The following is a 25,122-nucleotide window of genomic DNA, read 5'->3' as shown; positions in this document are numbered from 1 at the left end:
GATATAATGAGATTAAATCTGTGGGATGTCTGATTTATTCTATTATAATTAGAGTTGAATGATTAAACATCAGAAAAGATGTGTTATATTGCTCAGCGTCAGTGTTAGTCAGTGACCCCTCACATCATTATTCATTCTCATGATGACTAAAGACTAAAGATCATCATGTTCATGTTCAGAAGAGAAACTTTGTGCAGAACACTTCATGACAGAACAAATACAACACAAATGTCTGAAAAAGAACATCTGGTAAAAAATCCTGAATGTTCTGTCAGCTGGATTGACAAATGTACTGTAATGTACTAAGAGTTTTTTCTTGTAAAATTACAGGATGTAAGGATGTATGTAATAAATTGTTTTCCCGTTTTTATTGTAAATTTGCTGTCGTCTTCTGTAGTTTTACAGTTTTTCACTGTGTTTCAAAAAGAAAGCTGGGGCGACAGAAATAAACGGTAAAATAACGGTTTCCCAGGAAAACCTGTTAATAAAAAGAACTGAAAAATTCTGTGTTTTTTTTCAGAGACACACTCAGCAGTTTGGTTGTTTTTCACAACGAGGGTGTGTCCAAGAAGAAGAAGATTTCTCAATTCCTTATTTCATGTAGAAACCTAGTCTAGACACATCGTTGACATCTCTTCTGTAACATTTGACTCTTTTTCTCAGGAGAAATATCCGAGACACCGATGAGAACGTTTTCATTTGCTCTTAATTTCATCTCATTGATGTGTAGGAGAAATAAGTGAGATGTTAAAGAGGTCTCATCTGATCCAGATGTTAATAGAGTGAAGACATGATGTTACTGTGTTCTGTGTAAAGATTCCTCAGCGTGTGTTAATTCTCATCTGTGATCTGATCTAATGCCTGATCACGGGTCAGTAATGACACACGGACCACATCTATTGACCTCATCAGGTCACGTCATTAACATGAATGTGATTTAGCGGTTAATAATGTCACATTATCATGCGGTGAAGAGAGCAAAGGCTTATAAAAGAGTCTCGCGGCGGCACAGAAGTGAACATTGTGTCTTCAGATCTGATTGGCTGTGTTCTCTCTCAGTCTCAGTGAGTCTCAGTGCTCCATCATCATCTCACCTGTGTGTGGATCACATGAGTTTATACTGTCTGTCTCTCTCTCGCAGGTATGTCTGCAGGTCTGTTATCAGTCTTGTGTGTGCTGTCTGTCTGCTCGGCCTGTTACATCTCCAACTGCCCCATCGGAGGAAAAAGAGCCGTTCAGGATTTCCCCCCTCGACAGGTTTGTTTACTAACACGTGCTCTCTCGTCCTGTGAGGTCAGAGGTCAAAGAGTCTTCACGTCTCTCTCTGTGTGTGTGTGTGTGTGTGTAGTGCATGTCCTGTGGTCCTGATGATCGCGGTCGGTGTTTTGGTCCCAGTATCTGCTGTGGTGAAGGCATGGGCTGTTTGATGGGATCTCCAGAGACGCTTCACTGTCTGGAGGAAGACCTCTTACCTTCTCCATGTGAGTTGGGAGGAAAAGCGTGCGGTTACGAGGGACGCTGCGCTGCTCCAGGAGTCTGCTGTGACTCAGGTCAGATTCACAGGATTTCATCATATGAATTCAATAGATTTGAGCTAGAATTACAAACATTTAAGGGATAATTCATCCAAAAACATATCAACTTCTTTCATCATTTATTCTCTCTTCTGTGGTATCAAAACTTGTTTGTGAGTCTTTCTTCAGTGGAGCACTAAAGAAGATATTTTGAGAAATGTCTCGGTGGTTTTGTGTTCATGCGGTGGAAGTCAATGGAGTTCAATGATGTTTGATTATCAACATTCTTCAAAATATCTTCTTCTGTGTTCTGAAGAACAACTAAACTCATACAGGTCTGACATGAGGATGAGAAAAGATCATTTTGGTGTCTGTCAGATTTAGTTGACATGACTTCACCCATTTTGTTTTGTGTCTTAACAACCTCTAAGAATGTATTGATCGTTTTTATTACAAAATCAATGAGAATATGAAATAACATTTCTATTGTCAAATATTATTGTATAAATGAGTTATTACATTATTTGATTTGAAGCATAGTCTATTGAACGTGTAATGACAATGATTCAAAATTCTCATATTAATACACAGGATACATGTGTGTGTAGTAAATGAAGTGTTGTTGTGTTGTTGTTCAGACGGCTGTAGTTTGGATCAGTCATGTGCGTACACCGACGGTGACGGTACGACCGCCGGACATCAAGACCTCCTACTGAAACTCCTGCACCTGTCAAACCACGCCCACCCCTACAGAGCCCACCAATGACGTCATCCAGAAAGATTCTTGAAGACCGTCCACCTTTCGTAAATAAACTTTGTATTGCCAGTAGATGATGTATTTGGCTACGACACACACAGTAATATGATGATTGTACATGTGTGCATATACAGTATTAAAGTCTGACAGGATTCATCTGTGTCGCTGACCTTCATCACACACGCGCACGCACACACACTTCAATCATTCAGAACCGTTTTAATCTGTTGCTATGCTGTTGCTAGGGAGCTCACTCACGTTTTTACAGTGTTCTATCTGGGATTTTCACGGGGGTAAATGTGAACAACACGTGAAAACATACAGGTCAAAGGTCACATGTCATGTGTTCAAATCTGCAGGAGAAATGAAAATGAGCAGGTGTTTTATTTTATACAGATGTTTAGAGCTCTGAAACTCTTACTACACACTACATATAAAATACATTCAGAAGAGAATGCATCCCGTAATATTCATTTATTCAGGGATCAGATGTAGTTCTGTACAGTACACTTATTAAATGATGTTTTATACCACACACAACAGAAAAGCCAAAGTCCAAACGTTCAACTCCACTAAAACTTTATACACCAATAAAACCTTAAAGACTTTTGCCTTCACACACACACACACGCACACGCACACGCTTTATTCCAATGAAAGATTTTTAGTGTAAGATTAAATGCACGGACATTCATCATATGATGCGAGTTAGAAAAGCAGCAAAATGGGCAATTCCGTGAAAATATAATGTTTTGACCACAGGTTTTTACTCTACTAACAGCAGAGTATTTCTCATATCAATAATGCATGTTTATTTGCCTTTTTAAAATATAAAACTTGTGCATACACTGGTATTTTTCTGACGCCATCAACAAGGGTTCAGTAAAATATAATCAAATGGTTCAGAATGTTGTGTTTTTATGTCACGTCCATAACGCTGGAATTGCCCTAGAAACAACAAATCCTCTCATTCAGTAAAGACAGCGATTTCACACTTGCTGAAACATTCACTAATCATTAATCCTCATGGTCCACATCCAAACCTGAATCAGACAAATGAAATGATATGTGATATGTGTCAGGCGTGTCCTCCGCTGGATTACATACATCATCATTCATGTGAAGTGGAGTTGTTCACTGTTTGGACCCCTAACAGGTCGATGACAAAACAGGCGTAAAAACATCTGAATTTAATTGAATTCAAATCAGTTTTATTGCTATAGCGCTTCCCACACTGTTTGCAAGGCAGCTTTACACATCTGAAGAACAAACATAAGACAAATCATAGTGTAATTAGTGTCTTAAAGATATTAGAAGAACTGTTCTTGATAAAAACATTTTATTGAAACATTCATTCCTTCGTCTCTGATGTGTAAAACTTTTCGCCACGCTGTCTCACTGAGCCGATGAGCTCGAGGTGTCGTCTCAGTTTAGACTCCCAGTCGTCTGATTTCTCCAGTACTTTATAACGGGTCTCCAGCGTCTCTAATGCCAGCAGAGCTTCAGGGAGGTCAAGGGTCAAACCGGCCCGATGCACCGCCTCCTGAAACTTGGCTGGTGATGCTGTCGCTATGCAACACCTAAAAGATGAATTAATTCTTCAAATAAAATAAATGAATGATCAGTTATATTTCAGTTCAGTATAAAGCGCAACCTGTCGAGTCCAGCGGTGACGGGACGGTTATAGTGATAGCAGACAGCCACAGCTGTGTGAGGACAGACGAGGTAATCATTCTCCTGAAAACATCTCGTCATCGTGTGAAGAATTCCCTCATCGGACACAGAACCCGACGACAACACTTCACTCACCTACACAACACACACACACACACACACGGTCAACAGCTGAACACAACCTTCACACGTCTTGACGTGACGTGTGTGTGATACCTGCCGATGAAGTGTCACAGGAAGAGAGAGTCTGTGTGTCTTCTGAAACTCCTCCATCAAACTCTGAACCATCGGCGCATCTCCAGCAGACAGAAGCCAGAAGATTCTCTCCAGATTGTACGGATCCTGTCGATAGTCCGGACACAGTTTACACAGCAGCACATGAACACACGTGATTTTGTAAAGATCACGGCTCGCAGCTGCACCTGAATGTCGATGGCAGGAGCGAGAGTTTGCACGACATCACTCGCCATCGAGAAATCTCCGCTCTGAACCGTCCGGTGAACAATGTCATTGGTGTTCACCGTGGCGACGAGCCGCAGGGGAACGCCCATCATCTTCATGATGCATCCGGCTACATCACACACAGTACAGTAAAATACTGCTCAACATTTCCTGTGCGTGTATTTGACATGTTTATTACATTTACATTACATTACATTTAGTCACTTAGCAGACGCTTTTATCCAAAGCGACTTACAAACGAGGTAAACAATGGAAGCAACTGGTACAACGTAAGGACAACAAAAAGCAGAAGTGCAATAAAAATCCAATTGACTGTCATTGATTTCAACAGGTTTTGTGGGGTGAATCTCAGACAAAAATCTACAGAGACATTTCTGAGCAGTCAAAACAAAGCCTGTGTTTAGAAACAACATTTATTTTTGGAGCTTTATAACGTTCTTAAAAGGTAACAAGTTCCTCCTTCATTTTTTTTGTAAATGAGAAATATATTTTATTTCTTTAGTTTGATTCAGGGGTGAAGTGTGAGCAGGATGGCACACCTGTAATATTTCCGGCTCCTCCTGTAGGCACCAGCACCTCCAGCGCAGGCAGCGTGTCATTTGCGTCTGCGTCCGGCTGCAGCGCACTGAGCTGCAGGTATGCGAACAGAAAATGTGGCAACTGCAGCAGAATTCTGGACCAGTTGACAGAGTTCAGACTCATGAGACCGTGACGCTTCACCAAATCTGAATCAGCAAACAGTTTCCTCAACGGAACGTCAATGTCATCAGACGTCCCGTCCGCTGCCAATCAAACACGACACGCTGCTTGAAAATTCTGTTCAACTTTTTTCTGTTTTTCAAACTTCTTAATGAAAACTCCTGTACCTGCAAACACATGAACGTTGTCTGCAATGCTGGCCGTCATCTGTCTCTCCTGAATGGCGGCGATGCGTCCGCGGGGAAACACAACCACAATGTCCACATCGCTGACACCAAAGACACTTCTGATGGCCGAGCTGCCCGTGTCACCAGATGTGCCTGCGAGACCACAGCGATCAAACGCATTCCTCTCATTCAACGCTCATCCATCAGCCTCCGTAAGAGACGCATCATTTCTTACCAACAAGTATCGTGGCCCGTTTCTTCTCCTTGTGCAGAAAGTATTTCAGGAACTGTGCCGTGCAGGACATGGCCAGATCTTTAAACGACAGAGTTTCTCCATGAAACAATTCCAGAATGGACAGAGAGTCTCGGAGTGAAACTATTCTCACCGTTTCCGGTATAGAGAACTTACACAAGGCCTCTGAAATCAACTCTGTAAAGAGAGAAAATGCAAACAATGAAATGAGAATTCTGTCACCATTTATTCATCCTCATGTCATGTCAAACCTGATTAAAGAGTTGCTTTCTTCTTCAGAACACAAAAGAAGATATTTCGAAGAATGTCGACAACCAAACACTGAACCTCATTGACTTCCCTTGCATGAACACAAAACCACTGAGACGTTTCTCATAATATCTTCTTTTGTGTTCCACTGAAGAAAGAATCACAGACACACAAGATGACAGAATTGGGATTTTAAAGCGAACCGTCTCGTTAAGAGCTCGCGAGGAGCGCACAGTCTCACCCTGCAGGTGTTCTCTTGGGATTTCATGTTGAGGTATGAAGAGAGAACAGATCTCACACATCAGCTGCTGATAGGACAGATGTCTCCAGGATCTCAGGGTGTCGGGAGACAGTGTCGGGATGGTCTCTGGCATGAACATTCCTCCATCAGGCGCATAACCGGAGAAGAGCACATCTCTGAAAGTGCGCCCGCGAGCGCCTCCGCGCGTGCTGCAGTACAGCATCGCACCTGTGCAGCTGCCCGAACACACCTCGTATAAAACCACGATCTCTGAACTCCTATACAACAATAATTATATACGAGTTTCTAAATCACGTGTCAGCTTTAGTCGTTTTAATTTGTTAAACAATGTGATAATAACGTACGTTACATGCATCTCTAAATACCTGAGGCGGGATGCTTTCAGTCTGTGGACTCTGAGGTGAACTCTGACGTCATGAACAGCCCCAGACAGACTTTAATCCGGATCATGGTCCAGATGCAGCGGATCTCCACTTGTTTACAGGACAGCAGACGAGCGGAGACGGAAACGCGTCAATATTTGCAGGAAATGTAGTTCAATTAGCCAAAGAATTAAACACTGCTCAGCAATCATGACAAACATCTAGTGCACTCAATAGTGCGCTCGTCATGGACTCTTTCGTTTGATCAAGATTGCTGTGGCGGGATTTTGTAAAATAATCACAATTGCGTTTGAACGTTTTGAATATCTTTCATCGGACTTTGCACTCGAGCGCCGCCTGTAGGATGTAAGCGCTTGTGTCTCATATCGTCTCGTCACTAGAATGACAAATCATTTAAAAGACTACCTTCATAGGTGAACAAACAGAAAAAGAACATTATTTATGCACATTAAAATACAGATTGTTGTCTAGTTGTTCTGCTGACACGTAGTCAAGGTCTACTACATTTGTTTAGACTCTTAGCATCTTAATATACACGAATTAAACAGTAACATACTTTTATTTTGAAAAAATAGTTCAAAGTACAGAATTGCTAAGCTTTATGGTAAGGACACACAATACATACTGACACAGATAAGATGATATTTAGCTTATATTTTGGGGATCTTGTGAGTGAGGTGACCACTTATCTGTCAGCAATGTACTCATGTGGTCATTTCTGTTTCTATGGAAACTAGACTTGTTTGTCTTTGATAAAATGTCATAATAAAAGCCTTCTTTTTTCATTGTTGCGGTAAGGACTCAAAGTATGGGACAGGCACATTTACTTGAAAAGATCATAACCACGATCAGTAAATAATACAAAACGTAAATTAATATGCATGTTAAACAATTCCTTTTGAAATAAAGTCAAATTGTAATTCAATTAACTTATGTTAAGTATTTTAACATTGTGACCAGAATTGTGGGACATGAACAAAAATGGTGTTTGGACCTATAAATGCTTCATGACTTTATATTTAATCACATTAATCATTAATTCTATTTTTTGTCAAGGTGTGCAATGACACCGTGGCTATATTTATAAAGCGTCATTTGACCAATTTTGACATAAACCTAAAATTTCTGCCCATATAGTTATAGTTGCAGAAACACTTTGTGAATGAGATCCTGATGAGATTCTGGTGTGATTGACACAGACTGTATTGTTATATGTATTTTTCATTGCAGTAGATGCTGTACTCATATGAATTTGTCAGAGTTTGAAAACTCTGTTTTCAGTGGTCTGTATAATCTGTTTTTGTATAAAGAGTTTGAATGAGATCTTTTAGGCATCACTCGTTTTACAGATCTCATTTCTCATAAAACATCTGGCGTAAGTGGCAATGTGTCAGTATTTTAACAGTATCATTTATAGTGTGTGTGACAGAGGTCTGATTTATGTGTTATATGAATCTACACGGCTCTCTGATGGCTCATTACGTACAAGAGAATCAGTTTTCTATTGTTTGAAAATAAACCACAAAGCAAATTATTTTCCCGTCTCAAGCGTGTTTACTCAAAACATGACAATCTGGTGAGCATGCCTTTATTTGACCCAGTAAAACCAGGCAGATGGAAGCAGACGTGACGTCTCAGTTTCAGTCTAGCTGAAGGTCTATGACGTGGCTTTGATTGGCACTTGTTCTCCAGCGAGCATCAAGGGTTTATTGCTCAGCACAGCCTCTCTCATGTTATCATAAACATGTTTATTCTGTTTAAACAAGCGCAGCTCCATTTCTGTCTGCGTCCGCATGGCCTGAAAAACACACACATCATGTTTAGACTTCTAATGACCTCATCAACATCAGCCTCGTGTAGCGCCGGTGATTGTGTTACCTCCAGGTCTTTGGTGATGGGATGGTGTGGTCCATGGGTGATCATCAGGATAGCAAACGCTCTACAGATCAATCCGTGAGCCACCTCGATTAAACCTGCATGCCAGTGTGTGACTCCTGCTCTCATGATGGCCATTCCCAGCTGAGCGTTATTACGATGATAGAGTTGACTAAAACACCAACACACACACCAAACCATTCTATAACTGACCTGCCTCCACAACCACTTCATGTTGAAGGTATTTCTTTCCCACACACCTGTATCCGTCCACCACCCTGAGCGAGTATCCTGACGCCTGATGAAACTGCTGTAAGAAGCTGAGGACTTCACTGGCGGTGCTGAGGACGCGCAGCAGAGGAAGATGAGTGTCTTCAAACACGGACTCCTGCTTCTCCAGACACTCCTGACAGAGTTTAATCACCTACAACACATCATCAATCAACCATCTGATATCGTTTTCACAACCTGCTTTATTCTCTGGTGGTGTTTTCACCTCGTGGAAGTTTCCTTCAGTTCGAGCTTCCTCAATCTTCGTCAGAGCCTGAAGACTCAAATCTGTCACCTGCTTCACCACATCAGCCGGCGACTAAAGACAAACACAATCTGAGCTAAGATTGTTACTCCTGCTATTATTTCATCTGTCAAATAGATTCAGCGTTTATTCGCAACAATGAAAACTAAAACAAACGGACTGCATTGATTCTCGTGCCTGTGTATGATATATTTTATAGGCAGCGGCTTAAGTGAAAATAGCAGCGTTTCTTAGCCATATGCTATTTACACTAACCGACAATAGCTGTATTTTCTTTGGATTAAGTAGTTAGATGCAATTGATACTTATTAATAGTGGCAGATAACGTTACTAATACTGCACCTTGGTATTGTTGGGCATTAAACATTATGCAATAATAAGTGTAAATCATTATATTTATACAAAATATTAAAATGATGGCAACTTATTGAGATATTAAAGCCCTACACCCCTAACCTAAACTTTATGAATAAAAATGAATAAATACATTTGTTTGAAAACTAATGTCTTTATGATCTGTAATGTGATAGAACAAGGTGAAAGAGTGTTTTCAGCGAGAGGTGGATTAGAACCCCGGTCTCCACTTTACGCCACTGTCTAAAACACTTTCTCTATTCCAATCACATATTGGTGGGCGGAGCTAGTGCAAATAGTCTCAGTGTAAATAAACCCTCCGTATTTTATACTGGTGTTGAAGGTGAGTGACACAAACCTTGTCTTTGACGGCGGTCATGAGTTGGTCTTTAACAGCGTGAGTACAGTGCTCACATTTGCAGTCAAAGTAATACTGCTGCTTGAGTAAACGCTGACGCTCTTTAGACACGTTCAGAAAATCCACATAACTGACGGTTAACTCTTCACCCTCGGAGATGGTCTCCAGAGCCCTCAGCTCGATCCTGACATCACCAGAGACGTCACACACGCTTTATCTCTTCAGCATCAGCATTACATCATGAAATACATGTTCCCTCTCTCGTAACAAATGTCACTTAACCCCTCTTACAGTCTGGTTAACTGGTTAGTCTAGTCTGTTTCATTGCTTTTAATACCCTTACGTGAATGTTTACTTCCTTTGCATTTGGGATTGTTGGGTTGGAAAAAATCTCTTTTACTCTGATTCACAACTGTGAGCTTATAATGATGATGTTCGATTTCATGAGAAATAGTTTGACATTAAATGTAAAATAACTTGTGATGTTCTGTTTCAAACAGAGATGGCGATAGAGAGACAAAAGTTTTTTAAGTTTTTTAAGATTTAAGTTTGATTCTCTGATCTTCTCCAGCAGAGACCGGAATAATCCCACTGCTGAATATTCACGCTTACAAAACCCAACAATTATATAAATGTCATTGATTTATGAAATACACACACAGTGGACATGTTGTGTTACTAATAAAACCCAAAATAGCTGTTCTGATGTTCACATGCAACAGCGCAGTATACTGAATTCATTCATTCAGAACCCTTGAGTGAGATATTCATGACGTGTAATTGATTTGATAACTAGGTCTTGTGCTGCATTACACAACACATTCTGACTAAAGTTCACTTAGTATTATTGGCCTGGTTTCACTTAACTGAAAAGCGTGTGACATTGTTGTGTCTCAACGTTTCATTTCCAAAGGGTTTTTATGAAAGCAACTTAAATATCCTAATTGAACTAAATCATAGTCCTGGTTTAAACCTTCTCTGTGAAACCAGACCATGGTCTGGCGTCAATACGGCGGGGTCAAAGGTCAGATTTTACCTTCTCTCAGAGTGGAATGTGGCGTCCAGAGCGGTTTGACTGCAAGACAAAACCACACGCTGAAGATTGTGAGCAGACAAACAGCATTGACATGAATCATCGGTCGGTCACTCACTCGCCGTGATTCAGAATGACGGTGCAGTTGGGCCAGCAGTCATGATTCACCAGGCAGAGGTTTGGAAAGAGACCCACACCCACGGCCTGAAGACCTCTCTGATCACTCAGTGTGAAACCGTTACAGTTAATCTGTAGTAGAGAGTGAGAGAGAGAGAGAGAGAGAGAGAGAGAGAGAGAGAGAGTGAGAGAGAGAGAGAGAGAGAGAGAGAGAGAGAGAGAGAGAGAGAGAGAGAGAGAGAGAGAGAGAGAGAGAGAGAGAGAGGGGTGTGTTTCTCATCTGAATCAGAAAAGTGTTGTGTGGTTTATAAGGACACCTACCACACCGATGATATGAGCCACATAATCCTCTCCCACCGGCTTGCTCTTCTTTGGCCAGTATTGAAAGAAGTTTTGCACATCGACTTTCAGCTCCTTCAGGTCCTCCGGCAACATTTGGGACAGATGATCCTCCAGCAGGTCCAGAGTGGTGAGCTGAGAGTCGGAGACGAGCCCCGTGTCCTTGTGTATACGCCACATGATCCGAGCAGCCAGACTGACCACAGGATCAGAGGACACGGCGTGAGCAGAGCCGACTCTAAACACTGCGTAACGTCAGTGTAAGTTCTGCTCTATCTGGAGGTCACGTGACTTTACTCACCGCACGTTCTCATTGGGTGCTTTTCCCATCTTTCTGATGGCAGAACATTCCTGTTTGTGTTCGTCCCATGCGGCGCGCTGGCACGTGCGGTCGCAGTAGTGAGCAAATTTACACTGAGCGCAGCGGTGAGGATTCGACTGACGCCGGAAACAACTGTGACACACCTGCAGGGACAGACTGACAACAACACAAGTAACACTACACGCTGTGTTCATGAAGAAGTCAGCAGCTCATGTTGAACTGAAAGAGATTTATCCTGCATTTAAACACAAAGCACTGATCATTTCTTTTCTATCATCCTCACTGTTAAACATATTTATATTACAGAAGAACATCTCTCCACCGATAGCCTCGGATTGATATTTGCCCATGACCATTCTGAAGCTAGATGAAATTCATATTTCTTAACATTCTGAATGTTATTCATGCATATAACGACTATTACTATTGAACATCAAACTGATGAAGTTTCTAAACCTTTTCTAAATACAGAGTGCAAATTCATTGCATTTTCCTGTCCTCTTCTGATTGACAGGACATCTGATCATCGGCTGTTTTTAAACTATTGGCCGATAGCTGACAGTTTGAAAAATTGCTTTTATCGACCGATACCGATTATTGGCGATATATTGTTGAATCTCTAATTTATATATTAATATATAAATTATTTTCATTAATGTGTGTGACTGTATTGAGTCATTTCTCATGTGTTATTCAATGAGAGGATCCATTTAGAAGAACAAACTTGAAAAAATGAATTATTTACATAATAAATATACAGTACATTACAATTGAGACATACTGAAGATAAAACTGTTTTAATTCAATTATAAAGTGACTTTACAGGCATCGGGCAGAGCCATCGGCGTATGACATTGAAGTATCGCGAGAGCTTGAAGTATTTAAAGTTCAGCTCTGTGCATGAAGTGACTACTCGTCTCTGTGTGTGTGTGTGTGTGTGTGTGTTCATGTTTGTATATCCCGGTGGGGACCTAAACCTGAATACACACCAACACATGGGGACTCGTGTCACTGTGGGGACCAAAATTGAGGTCCTCATGGGCACAAAAGCTAATAAATCGTACAGAACAATATTTTTTACAAATCCAAAACTGCAAAAAGTGTTCTATGATCTTTAGGTTTAGGGATAGGGTTAGGGGATAGAATATACAGTTTGTACAGTATAAAAACATTACGCCTATGGACTGTCCCCACGGGGATAATAAACCAGACGTGTGAGCGTGTGTGTGTGTGTGTGTGTGTTTATGTCAAGCTGAAGGTTAGAGCTCGACTGGTTTCTGTCCACCAGCCGCAGACGACAGCGGAGCTTCTTGACTTTTTATGGAGGTGAAACTGTGATCTGTCACATGAGCTTCTCTCAAAACAGCTCCACGTTGCAGTCAGATCGCTGTATTTCAGAAACATCTGTATCATCTCAAACTTTCCTTCTTCAAACTACAAACATCTACACGTCCATCTCCTGTATAACTTTCATTTACAGTGTTAGAACGCAACGTCTGAGAACAGTTACACAACCCCAAACAAATGAAAACAAACAGGTCACCAGTGTTCACCAAAGTTATTACTTTTACTTTTTGAAAAAGTAAAGTAAGGGATTACTCCAACCTTTCCTTTAATTTAATCAGTTACTTCTGATGTAATTAAACTAAATACTGTGTGTAATGTGTAACTGCTCCGGGGGTACGTGTGTTCACTACTCTCTGGATGGGTTAAATGCAGAGGTCACATTTCGTTGCCTTGTACTTGTACATGTACATGTGCAATGACAATAAATTGAATCTAAATCTAAATCTAAAAATCTAAATCTAATATATGTGTGTGTGCAATAGTGGAATTCAAAGTCTAACTTTAAAATCCGTGCTTTAATGTATAATTCTCACATTTGTATACTTTGGTCAGTTAATAAGAGTACTTTAGTCTTATATTATTAATTTGATGAATTAAAAGAGTCGTTTCATGTCTATCCTTGAATCACTGAACTAATCAAAGTAGATGTAGGATATAGAAAGTAATTAGTAATGAAATACTTTTTGGAGAGAGTCATTTTTACAGTAATCTAATTACACGATTGAATATGTCATTGGTAACTAGTAACTTTTCAGAGAAACTTGCCCAACACTGCCATTCACATTCACCATCTATGTCACATTAGAAATCACATTCTGAGTGTCTGAATTAAACGTGCTTGTTCTGGTGTCTCTGTTTTTGGGGATTGTTGACATATGTTGACATTACAGAAGATACTAAAGAATCGCATCTGTGCACACTTGTGTGGCATTTAACAAGTCTTCACCTGATCTGACTTTGACAAGTGAGAAATGTTTTGGGTTTGTTGACCCTGGAACAACATTTGTGTGGAAAATCGCCAAACTTCAGATCTCTAAAGTCACAGTGAAAATGTGGCTACATAAGCACATAACTCTAGTTGTAATCCTAAACGTCACATGAATTCTAAACTTATCCCTCAAGTCTGAGTGGAATGTTGTCCCAACAATTACATTGAACATCCGTGAAGAAAGCCAAGTCTTCATGTCTACAATCAGAAGCTCTTGGTAAGAATCCAACATGACGTGTGAGACATGAACACACTGTTGTTTCTCAATGAAACAGTCACACTTGTCACTGATGACATCATCAGGTGTTATTCCACCTGTTCTTTAAGATCAGAAGCGTGAGTTTACCTGTCAAACACGACAGCAGCGAAGCTGGCCTCAGCGAACACCACATCTCCTGGTGACATCTCTTTAGTAACGCGGAGACCACGGCCCTTTTCTCCGGCCGCGAACACTTCCACGGGATCCATCTTATCCACGGTCATCTCCACACGCTGCTGCCGCTGGTGGATCTGCTCAATGTGTTCTCCAAACTTACCTTCACATCCACCCCGACCAAACCAAGAATAGACTCCCTCCCGTCCTGTCCTGTGTGCCGTTAGTGACATGATGGAGTCACGTGGGTGTTTGTGAGCTCAGCGTGCTGCTGCTCTCCTGTGGGTATTTATATCTGTCAGCTGCGTCTGCTCATCATCAGGTGACATTACACACACACATTACTCTGCTGCAGTATTTCATGCTTATACATGATGACAGTGAGCGTGTAAGACTAACTGTAAGAAATGAAAGAATACCTGATGAAGAGCACCTCTGAAATGTCAAAACTGACTTTGTAAGAGTTTACGTGAGCTTCAGAATGCCAAACTTCTGAGCGTGATTGATGTTTGGAAAAAGTCTGATGTCTCCAAACACTTGAGTATACTTCAGAGGCGTGTGTTTACAGTAGAAGCGAGGAAAAAGAAAGCAGCAGATGCTTCCAGAGATCCTGCAGTGAATCAACACGACAAGAATCACAGCAGCAGATCCTTCACACACGCAGACGCTGCAGGCAGGACTGCGCAGTCGTCACATCTGCATCTGCATCATGGTTTGGTAGCTGAAATGTGTCATGACTGCAGTGTCAATAAACACAACTCAAAAAAGTTTAACTGGCTTGTTGAAATGCTCACCTCATCTGTCATTGGTCAGTCATTATGCGGATGACCTGTCATTTCAGCCTAATGATCCGACGGTTCCTGAACGCATCTCGGCATGCCTGAATGACATCTCACTCTGGATGAACGAACTATCACAACATTAGTCGTGGCCTAATGGTTAGAGAGTGGGACTCGTGACCAGAAGGTTGCCGGTTCGATTCTCAGGGGGGGATTCCGGAGGGTAACGACTGATGCGCCCTTGAGCAAGGCACCTGACCCCTACTTGCTCCCCGGGCGCTGCAGTGATAGCTGCCCACTGCTCCGGGTGTACGTGTGGTCACCACTTGCTGTGCGTGTGTTCACTACTGTCTGGATGGGTTAAATGCAGAGGTCACATTTCAGGTATGGGTCACCATATCTGACTTATAGGTCACTTTCACGTGGCTTTGGATAAAAGTGCTAAATGACTAAATCAGCTGTGTGTGGGTGTGGTCAGGATCACACTGACTCCTGCAACTGGTACATATGACGTAATATCTACTGTAATTCTGTTTCCGTCAAAAATCACTGTTCTCCACTGACAGATGTTCAGCAGCTCTGACCAAACAAACAACATCAGTCACACACTTTTCAGTGCAGTTTTTTTCCATCGTCTGCCTTTAACGTCACAACTCCACAACCTCTTGAGCAGAAAACCGCTCATGATTTTAATCAAATGCATTTATTGAAAAAACGCTAACAAGTATATATTTCTCTCTGCAGGTATTACTGATTTAAAACTCATCATCATCGGGTCACAGTGCTCACAAATGTAATCATTTAACATGTGATAAAACGATCATATAATAATATAAATGGAGTTTACATACAACTTAAATATAATCCTGAGAATAAATGCAAAACAACTGTATAATTATTAGTGATTAGTGTTTTCTTTATGAGGAGAACCTGATGATGCTCAGTAACACATGACTTTCACACCACTTTAAGTGTTTTATAGAGCGTGACCGGCATAGCAAGTGTCTCTCTCTCTCACTCTCTCTCACAGATATTATTCCTCAAAAATATGGAATATGAGTGAAGATTTCACTCGAATATAATCAAACAGGCTAACTAATAAAAATGACCTGACATCAGAATCAAGGCACAATTCACACAGGATCTCAGATGATAAGAGCAGCAGTCAAATACTTTGGAATGTGTCGAGAATCAATAATAATTCATCTCAAATCCATCAATCATAGAAGTCCAGATGAGCTCCAGAGGTGAAGTTTCCCTCCAGCAGAACCTTCATGAGTTTACTGACAGACGCTTCACATGTGAGCAGTTGACCCTGAGCGTGCAGACCACTGCACGCGCTCCTCACGCAGCCGTCTGCGCTGCTGCTCCTCGCCTGCAGCTGCATGTCTGTATCCAGAGGACCTGTGCATTATCCACAACATCACTCCTGTCAAGCAACAACAACTGCAAAAAACAACTTGTAGAAATTGCATTAAAACTCTTATGTTCATCACTTTTCAAGCACGTGATAATTGGTTAGAGCATGGCGCATATGACAGATGTATAGAATAATGCAATGCAAGTCACTTTGGATAACAGCGTCTGCCAAATGCGTAGATGTTTTATTTATACAATATCAATAGCAGAGAGTTTAAGTCTACACGCTGAACATGAATTTTCATGCTGTACATGTAGTTTGTTGTGATTATTGTATGCATTACTTCATTTACATTTAGTCATTTAGCAGACGCTTTTATCCAAAGCGAAATGAGGTGAACAACATGCAGTGAGCGTTCGGGTTGTGTTGTTGTACCTGGCGCGTAACTCAAGACTCTGAGGTCCGGTTCTTCTTCCGCCAGCACGCGGAACATCATCTCTCGCGCCGCTTTCCCCGTGCAGTACAGAACCCACGACGCGAACGGTTTGATCGCGCACAGTGAGCTGATGTTGATGATGACGCGCGTCAAACCCACGCGCCGCGGGACCGCGCGCAGGACTCCAGTGGTCAGACAGAGTGCAGAGCTCACGTTAAACGACAGATACGAGTCCACCTCATCCACATCCGTGAAGTCACGACAATAACGCGACACATCACCGAGAGAAGCTGTGTGCACAAAACATCACATTATAACGCAACGACCAGTGTTGGGTGTCACTAGTTACTAAGTAATTAGTTACTGTAATTTAATTACTTTTCCCTTGAAAAAGTAAAGTAAGGGATTACTCTTATTTTTTCTGTAATTTAATTAGTTACTTCTGATGTAATTAAACTAAATACTGTGTGTAATATGTGTGTGTGCAGAATAGTAATTAACATCAAAATTCAAAGTCTAACTTTTAAATCCATGCTTTAATGTATAATTCTCACATTTGTAATTAATAAGAGTACTTTATGTAGTTTTATATTATTTATTTGAAAAGAGCCGTTTCATGTCTATCCTTGAATCACTTAACTCATCAAGGTTGATGTAGGATATAGAAAGTAATTAGTAATAAGTAATGAAATACTTTTTGAAGAGAGTAACTTGCACAGTAATCTAATTACATTATCGAATGTGTAATTAGTAACTAGTAGTTAATTACTTTTTCAGAGTAACTTACCCAACACTGGCAACGACAAACTAAATCAAAACACACAATTACCGTTTATAAGCTTTATATTGCAGGGATGGTAAAGCCAAAGTTTCCTGAGAATGAAACCATCCGACACCAATAAACACTAGGGGAGACCGGGGGAAATTGTAACACACTCAATTCATCCAATCAGAAACAAGCTACAGTGATAACACTTAATATGCACATGCACAGAAGTTTTCACCAAAACACTGGTTTTCATGTATGATACAGAAGGAACCAATCACCTGCGCCTTGTGGTAACGTTGGGTTGGACTTTAGGACTGCGCCATCTAGAGATTCACGGCAGAACTTTCTCTGTCATTTGAATCATATACAAAAAAACCTTAATTAATGTTATTAAATACTACAGCAGTAAAGTGATTATTTTGAGGTAGGCTTTTATTTGACATACATTGGGTTAATTTGACTTATTACACGGCTCTTTGGAATGCTTGATTCTGATTGGCCAGTCGCGACATTTGCAGGTTCGTTATTCCCAGATAACAACTGCTCAAAACTAATAACACACGGTAACCCGGATGCAGATTTTTTTGACAAATTAAATATAAATATGTCTTTTAATAACACATATGACATTATATTTACAAATGATTAAACCGAATTACCTGTTCATGACATTTGAACGTCGACGTTTCTTACCTTAAAACCGAAAGTAAACGGCTTTTCCTCGCACAAGGTCTGCATTCGGTAAAAATGAGCTCATAAAATATTTCAAATTCACACTTCATGTCGTTTTTTTCTCATGTGGCAAGTAGCCGTGTAATAAGCGTGATAATGTACAAGCAGCCGGGTGTTATCGCCAAATAAGCCCCTTCAGTATCATTACAATCGCCCCCACCAAGGGGCAATTCTGACACTCTGACTTCTTGCATTTAGTTTAATATTATGGTCTTGTCTTTATTAGCGTAAATATATAAATCGGTTTATTAATTAGTGCACCTATATTTCTTTCTTGTATCAAAGGGTAACTAGTGTAAGTAGTCTGTGAGTTATGAAGGCAAATGTAAACATTTTTACCATTGCCCCGGTCTCCCCTACTACAGTAACTGACAGAATATGGCGTTATTATAATGACAAATGTCGCGAGCGCATTATTACAAGGCGAGAGCGCATTCTTGTCATACGAGCGCGCGAATCTCTCCGCTCGCACGCCGATTTCCTTTGCTCGTGCACAAAACTGGACGCGCGCTTTCAACTATACGCTGCTCTCTTATGAATTTTCTCTCCTCTCGCTCAGTGAGCGTGTGCGCACTCAAAATGCGTTCCGTGCGTCCACGAATCCTTTGGTACTCTTGCTCTCGAGAGGTCCTCCTGTGTGTTCCAGGCATCATAGGCTGTCAAAAGTAGTCAACCAATCAGGGATAGGCTTCCACGTCGGGCCAATGAAAACGCGACCTCTTAACTACAGTAGGCCTAATTGTTAAAAATGCTTGATGAAAAGAGTTGTTTTTCGTGTTCTTTTCTACAAAAGTGTCATGTTAATGTGTAATTCTTGTAAAATAGTATATTGTAAATTGCTGAGTTTCATTCTTATAAAATCTTTTAATATATAAACCTTTTAATGAGTGGATTCTTGCGTGTGGGTAGGTGGGTGGATGGGGGGCACCATGAGGTCTTAATACGCCTCTGGATCCACCACGTTCTCAGGTAACAATTTTAATATATTTGATGCAACATTATTAATCAAATGTATATTATAAATGAACGGTAAGGGAGCGTTTGGTATATTGCATAGAAGTTCAGTTTTATGCCCTGAACTTCTGGAACACTGAATGCAGAACACTTACAGTGTCTGTCTGCAAACGCATTAAATGCATAACCAAATAGGTATAGAATATTATATGATTTTCCAAATGCTCCAGTGCTATTATTGTTTTGATATGTACCGTTACTTGTAGTAAATATTATTTTAGAATAAAGCTAACTTAAGACACCAATCTAAATTGTTCGGTAATCAATTTAGTACTATTTTGACAATATTATGTTTAGTGTAGGACATGCATGAGGACCACATGAACTTGAGGGTGTTGGCCTGTTTTGTCTGAATAACATGGTAGTTAAACTGACGTTTATATGTAGCCTACAAAGCACCCTAATGCCCCGTTCATTTCTAATACACATTTGACTAATAATGTTGCATCAAATATATTAATATTGTTACCTGAGAACGTGGTGTATCCATCTTGCTTCGTTGAAAACGTCGAGTCACTTTCAACCAATAAGATGCCATGTAAGAGGTCGCGTTTTCATTGGCCCGCCGTGGAAGCCTATCCCTGATTGGTTGACTACTTTTGACAGCCTATAATGCCTGGAACACACAGGAGGACCTCTCGAGAGCAAGAGTACCTCTCGAGAGCAAGAGTACCAAAGGATTCGTGGACGCACGGCACGCATTTTGAGTGCGCACACGCTCACTGAGCGAGAGGAGAGAAAATTCATAAGAGAGCAGCGTATAATTGAAAGCGCGCGTCCAGTTTTGTGCACGAGCAAAGGAAATCGGCGTGCGAGCGGAGAGATTCGCGCGCTCGTATGACAAGAATGCGCTCTCGCCTTGTAATAATGCGCTCGCGACATTTGTCATTATAATAACGCCATAACAGAAAGCTCAGAAACTTTGTCCAGTGGTTTTGATCACAGTGGAAAAACCAGCATGGTACATCTGTAAGGTTTAATCAAACAGATTAGTGAGAGAAGAAATGAAGGTCTTTGTAAGGTCAAATAGAGAAAGTGTATGACCTGCATTATTGAAGAGCAGCAGATGATCAATATCAGCACACTGTGTTTCTCTGATCACTGTAATAACGCGCTCGACGTCTTCTTTACGCGATAAATCCGCCGTCACGCAGCGCACAGTGAGTTCGGACGCGACGCGGGTCACATGCGTCTGTAACTCGTGCAGTTTGTCGTCTGACCGAGCCGCCAGAATCAGAACCGAACCTGTTGCGTCCACACGAGCCGCGACCTCCAGAGCCAGAGCCCGACCGAACCCTCGCGACGCGCCGGTGATGATGACCAGCGCTTTACCGAAACCTGGAACATCACTCATTGTACTGTCTGGTACACGCAGGTCTGATAATAACCGATTATTTGTGATTTCTGCAAGTAACCGTGACGCTAATGTGCAAATTAGTTACGCCCCCCGGAAACTGAGACGTGTTCACGCCCCCTTATGGCGGAGAGTTACGTTACACATTCATTCATAAAACTATTAATACATAAACCATTATACAATGAAAGATCTGAGTATATAAATGGTTTAAAAGAGTTCAAATAGGCTACGAGTAAAATTTTGTAATCATTTAATAATACTCTAGCTTTAATAAATGATGTTGTGTGTAACGTTATTAATTATTTCTACTTTTGTAAATGATAGACTAATGCATTCATGTTCATTAATTGAGAAACAGAATTAGATGTTTGATTAAAATGTTTCGCACTGAGCGTTGGCTGGTTCTGGTCCTGACATAAATCAAACCAGATGTTCAGAAATGAACTTGAATAGAAAAAAGATAGAGAAAAGATCAATATAACAGCTCAGAGGAGGAGGTCAACAAGCCTTCTGACTCACTTGTAACATCAGTGAAATAAATCACAGGCAGTAACTAAACAAATTCAGTTATATCAGTTTGACTGAAAGAATGAATAGATAACTGTATAAATAATGCAATGACCCCCTCTGCTGGACTTTTCATATAGTTTGGACTCTTATTTGCAAAATAAAAGCGAGCACAAGTGACTTCACAAATCAAATACATTTATTTAAATAACACAATGAATTAATAAATGTATATCCAATATTGATGAGTCGAAGCGCACACATGCAATATTACCCGACTGCAATATCGGAGGCTGCACTCTCAGGACCGCACTTCTGGGGCTGCACTTCTAGGACCCTAATTGGTTTTTACAGCGCCACCTACCGTTAGGAGAGACGCGTAATACCAAGCACCCTAGTTTTTGAGGACCGAAAAAGTGCAACTAAGACAGTATATATCCACCCAATTATAATTACTTAGTTTTTAAAAGGTTTATTACACACAAATACTATATTTCACGCAATTAAACCTTATCGCTAACAGCTGAATGTTGAGTAATTATTGTGACTAACTAGCATAATATAATTAAGTAAAAAAAAAAAAGAAGTCATGGTATTCCCTTTTTAGTCACTAGATCAACCACATTTCAAGTACAGAGTGAAGACACAATGATGACTCTGGGCGCAGATTTAAGATTGTGTTTATTTAAAATCACAACTGAACAGTTGAACACACACACAAACACACACATAAACAAAAAAACTATATAAATAAATAGACTTAAATTAGGCCGAAGCCTAGTACTTGACCAATTTATTTATTTATTCAGCTTTTGTCATATTACTGCGTGCACTGAGCTGTGTCCTTGAATAGACTACACAGTACATTACAAAATCTAGCACATGGTTTTTAACAGTCAATTATTATGATGTCAAATGTAACAATCAATATTATAGAAACAGTGTCAAAATGATGAGACATGCATCGTGGGATTAACAAGTTGACTGTGAGCACGAGACAATTAAACATTAAGATGAATTTAAATTACTTAAAATGGAAAAACAATGAGTAATTAACAAGGTTTCACAACGAAGAGTGCTACAGTGTATTGTGCTGGCTAGGTCTAGAATTAATAATCATCCCATAATCACAAAATCACATTAACTTTCCAATAAAATATTAAATGTTTTTAATGTTGAACTAATAAAAATTCATTCAAATTTGACACTCACACTCTGATTGTTGTCCATTCTGGAAAGATGCACTCGACTTCCGTTGTCGCAGGGTCCTAGAAATGCGTCCTCAGAAATGCGGTCCTGAGAGTGCAGCCTCCGATATTGCAGTCAGATACTACTCCACACATGTGCGTTTCATGACTTTTATTCTGAAATTCTGCCGTTTTCCGCCATGTTGGATGTGTGTAGGGTGAAAGCATGGCGGCAGAAATGAGATTACCAGCAGTTCACAAATTCATTTCATTACCAACATCACAATCACAGGACGACAAACAACTGGTGGTCCCTGGAGAAGTGATCACATCTGACACTGGATTTATGAGGTAAAGACATTACTGACATTGAAGTGAAGAGTTTTGCGTTCTGTGCGCACTGATGCTGACCAATGAGTGACAATTGTACACTGTTTAAAACGGCGATTTCAATGAAGGCCTGGATATGATAGCTGGATATGTTTCGAGATGTTAAAGCACATGTGATGTTGTTGCTCATGTTCAGAGGTCATGGCACATACATGGATGAAGACAGACTCACAGCATCAGTTGCTGGAGAAGTGGAGCGAGTGAATAAACTCATCTGCGTGAAACCACTGAAGACCAGGTGAATATCAGACTCGACATGCTGTGACCTGTGTCACTGATCTGTGTGGAACGTCACACTGTTTCTGCCCTTTCAGATTCAACGGTGAAGTTGGGGATGTGATTGTCGGCAGGGTTACGGAGGTCTGTAGCGTTTACTGATGTGGGATTGATTGATGGATTGATTGATTGTTTGTGAAGCTCTTCTGATGTTCCTCTTATACCGTTCAGGTGCAGCAGAAACGCTGGAAAGTGGAAACAAACTCTCGGCTGGATTCTGTGTTGCTGCTCTCTTCAGTGAATTTACCTGGAGGAGAACTGGTGAGGAACACCAACACGTGTCATCAATTCTTGAACTTAATATGAACTTAATATCACGCAGCTTCTTGACAAATAACTAAATATGTGTTTGTGAAATGTAGTTTGAACATCAGAATAGCGTTAAATGTTCAGAGAATGTCTTTCAGTCTGTAATAATCCGATTTTTTTATCTCATAATTTTGTAATTGTGTAAATGGGCTTTCATATGAATGCGTTCTAGTTTGTTTGTTTTCTCAGAGACGTCGATCAGCTGAGGACGAGCTGGCCATGAGAGATTATCTTCAGGAGGGTGATCTCATCAGTGTATCCAAACCGTTCTGTTCATAAATCATTGAGATGATCATGTCGAAATGAACAGCCAGTGAATGTTATTTTTGCCATCTTTGATCATAATGTAATAATCTGAAATGACTTTCCCCTGCTTCAGCCCTTCAACCATTTTTCATGTAGAAACACTTGTCAATTTTCGATAAATATCATAATTGAGTGAGAAGTCATAAAGTTTTTGAAGCGTTTGAACGTGAACAGTGTTTTTAGATTTGATCCGTTCCAGCTGTGCAGTGTATTTCTTTAATATGTGAAAGGCAGAGGTTCAGTCCATCTTTTCTGATGGCGCTCTTTCTCTGCACACTCGCAGTTTGAAGTATGGAAAGGTAAGAGAGCTGTTTCTCACCTGACACTGTTCAAACACTCTTTAAAGGAACAGTTCTTACCCATTGACTTTCCATAGTGCGAATAAAAATATGGTCAAGTCAATGGGGACATTTGTGGGTGAACTATTCCTTTAAGCTTTATAATGTGAGCATGTATCTGTTTTGATTGTATTTTTCAGCTGGGTCAAGGTGTGCTTGTACAGGTTTCACCATCTCTAGTGAAGAGACAGAAAACTCATTTCCACAATCTTCCGTGTGGTGCCTCCATCATCCTGGGAAACAATGGGTATGTGTGGCTGTATCCCACACCCGATCAGCAGGATGAAGAGGCTGGAGGATATTTCACCAGCTTAGAGGTTAGACTTTCATCATTTTACTGTAGATTCACAGTTTCTAAGCCTGTATGTGTAGTAATGATTCTCTCTCTTTCGTCTCGGTTAGCCTGTGTCCCTGTCAGATCGAGAGGTGATTTCTCGCTTGAGGAATTGTTTGTTGGCTCTGTCGGCTCATAAGGTTGTGCTGTATGACACAAGTGTGCTTTACTGCTACGAGTCTTCTCTTTCACATCAGGTAGAGTTCATTTCATGATATGATGAACAGCTTGTGTCTTCTCTGCTGTTCTCATTTAAATGTCTGACTCTGTAGATTAAAGATATCCTGAAACCAGAGGTGATGGAGGAGATTGTTCTGGAGACACGACAGCGCCTTGTCGAGCATGAGTGCTAAAGTATTTAAAACCGTTGCTTTGACTACAAACTGATGTTTATTTTAGTATCTGTGCTGTAATATACCAGCTATTTTTCTTTGAATAAAAACGTGTATCTGAAGACGGGGGTGCCTTATTGTTTCTATTACAAACGAAGCAGTCAGTGTCAAGCTTTTGTACGGTTGTTTACAATGAAAAAACTACCCACGTATGCAGTCAGAACAGTTTCTACAGACATGCAAATGTTTTCCAGGCTTTAAAAACGTAAAGAAAAACATAGTAGTAAATAAGTAAAATATAATTGAATGTGAAATGTTTCCTAGTGCATGAAAGATCTTGAATTGCGAGTAAAAATGCATGTTAAGTCAGTTCTTGTCAAGTGGGCGACCTGCTTAAAGTCGTTCAGAAACGATTTAATTGTATTGATCATTGATGTGATTTATTTGTGTAATGTACTTTAATGCCGCTAGAGGGCCGCAAACAAACATTGAATTCATTTCAAAGTAAACTATTACTCCTTTACAAACAGACGATATTTACTCTTTACTTAATGTCATTTATATGCAGTGTGCTGTAAATTATTTCGTTAAACCAAACTTACTTCATCAATCTTGCTGTTATGACAAAAGAAGAG

At 40.4% G+C, this 25,122-nt stretch overlaps 5 protein-coding genes across 6 annotated transcripts; 2 read left to right on the top strand and 3 right to left on the bottom strand.

Moving 5' to 3' along the window:
- Window positions 1–962: 962 nt before the first annotated feature.
- oxt (oxytocin) lies at window positions 963–2,418 on the top strand. The gene is made up of 4 exons (XM_057353245.1): window positions 963–1,064; window positions 1,142–1,257; window positions 1,349–1,550; window positions 2,153–2,418. Exons 2-4 carry the CDS (start codon window positions 1,144–1,146, stop codon window positions 2,278–2,280), a joined length of 444 nt encoding a protein of 147 aa, XP_057209228.1. The 5' UTR covers window positions 963–1,064; window positions 1,142–1,143; the 3' UTR covers window positions 2,281–2,418.
- Window positions 2,419–2,779: 361 nt separating this feature from the next.
- Window positions 2,780–6,796, bottom strand: thnsl2 (threonine synthase-like 2). 2 transcript variants are annotated; one of them, XM_057353232.1, is made up of 9 exons: window positions 6,403–6,796; window positions 6,017–6,252; window positions 5,509–5,703; window positions 5,274–5,426; window positions 4,947–5,189; window positions 4,368–4,516; window positions 4,162–4,287; window positions 3,926–4,080; window positions 2,780–3,851 (listed from the first exon to the last, which is right to left on the bottom strand). In XM_057353232.1, the coding sequence occupies exons 2-9, from the start codon at window positions 6,237–6,239 to the stop codon at window positions 3,623–3,625; spliced, it is 1,473 nt and encodes a 490-aa protein (XP_057209215.1). In that variant the 5' UTR covers window positions 6,240–6,252; window positions 6,403–6,796; the 3' UTR covers window positions 2,780–3,622. The 2 variants fall into 2 exon arrangements, with proteins under 2 accessions (XP_057209215.1, XP_057209206.1); XM_057353223.1 differs by having other exon boundaries at window positions 2,782–3,851; window positions 6,017–6,294; window positions 6,403–6,786.
- Window positions 6,797–7,951: 1,155 nt separating this feature from the next.
- On the bottom strand, window positions 7,952–14,267 carry smyd1a (SET and MYND domain containing 1a). Its single transcript, XM_057353214.1, has 10 exons — window positions 14,035–14,267; window positions 11,333–11,509; window positions 11,014–11,227; window positions 10,694–10,824; window positions 10,579–10,617; window positions 9,543–9,726; window positions 8,792–8,884; window positions 8,556–8,719; window positions 8,299–8,467; window positions 7,952–8,218 (listed from the first exon to the last, which is right to left on the bottom strand). Exons 1-10 carry the CDS (start codon window positions 14,169–14,171, stop codon window positions 8,078–8,080), a joined length of 1,449 nt encoding a protein of 482 aa, XP_057209197.1. The 5' UTR covers window positions 14,172–14,267; the 3' UTR covers window positions 7,952–8,077.
- A 1,273-nt stretch (window positions 14,268–15,540) lies between these two features.
- spra (sepiapterin reductase a) lies at window positions 15,541–20,595 on the bottom strand. The gene is made up of 3 exons (XM_057360552.1): window positions 20,196–20,595; window positions 16,636–16,926; window positions 15,541–16,244 (listed from the first exon to the last, which is right to left on the bottom strand). Exons 1-3 carry the CDS (start codon window positions 20,503–20,505, stop codon window positions 16,057–16,059), a joined length of 789 nt encoding a protein of 262 aa, XP_057216535.1. The 5' UTR covers window positions 20,506–20,595; the 3' UTR covers window positions 15,541–16,056.
- A 1,787-nt stretch (window positions 20,596–22,382) lies between these two features.
- exosc2 (exosome component 2) lies at window positions 22,383–24,608 on the top strand. Its single transcript, XM_057351921.1, has 9 exons — window positions 22,383–22,553; window positions 22,729–22,830; window positions 22,907–22,952; window positions 23,040–23,129; window positions 23,367–23,432; window positions 23,714–23,782; window positions 23,962–24,138; window positions 24,224–24,352; window positions 24,428–24,608. Exons 1-9 carry the CDS (start codon window positions 22,429–22,431, stop codon window positions 24,506–24,508), a joined length of 885 nt encoding a protein of 294 aa, XP_057207904.1. The 5' UTR covers window positions 22,383–22,428; the 3' UTR covers window positions 24,509–24,608.
- The last annotated feature ends 514 nt before the right edge of the window (window positions 24,609–25,122 follow it).

This window comes from Triplophysa rosa, linkage group LG2 (genome assembly GCF_024868665.1).
Source record: "Triplophysa rosa linkage group LG2, Trosa_1v2, whole genome shotgun sequence".
Lineage (NCBI taxonomy): Eukaryota > Metazoa > Chordata > Actinopteri > Cypriniformes > Nemacheilidae > Triplophysa > Triplophysa rosa.
This window is presented reverse-complemented; position numbering and strand designations above follow the sequence as displayed.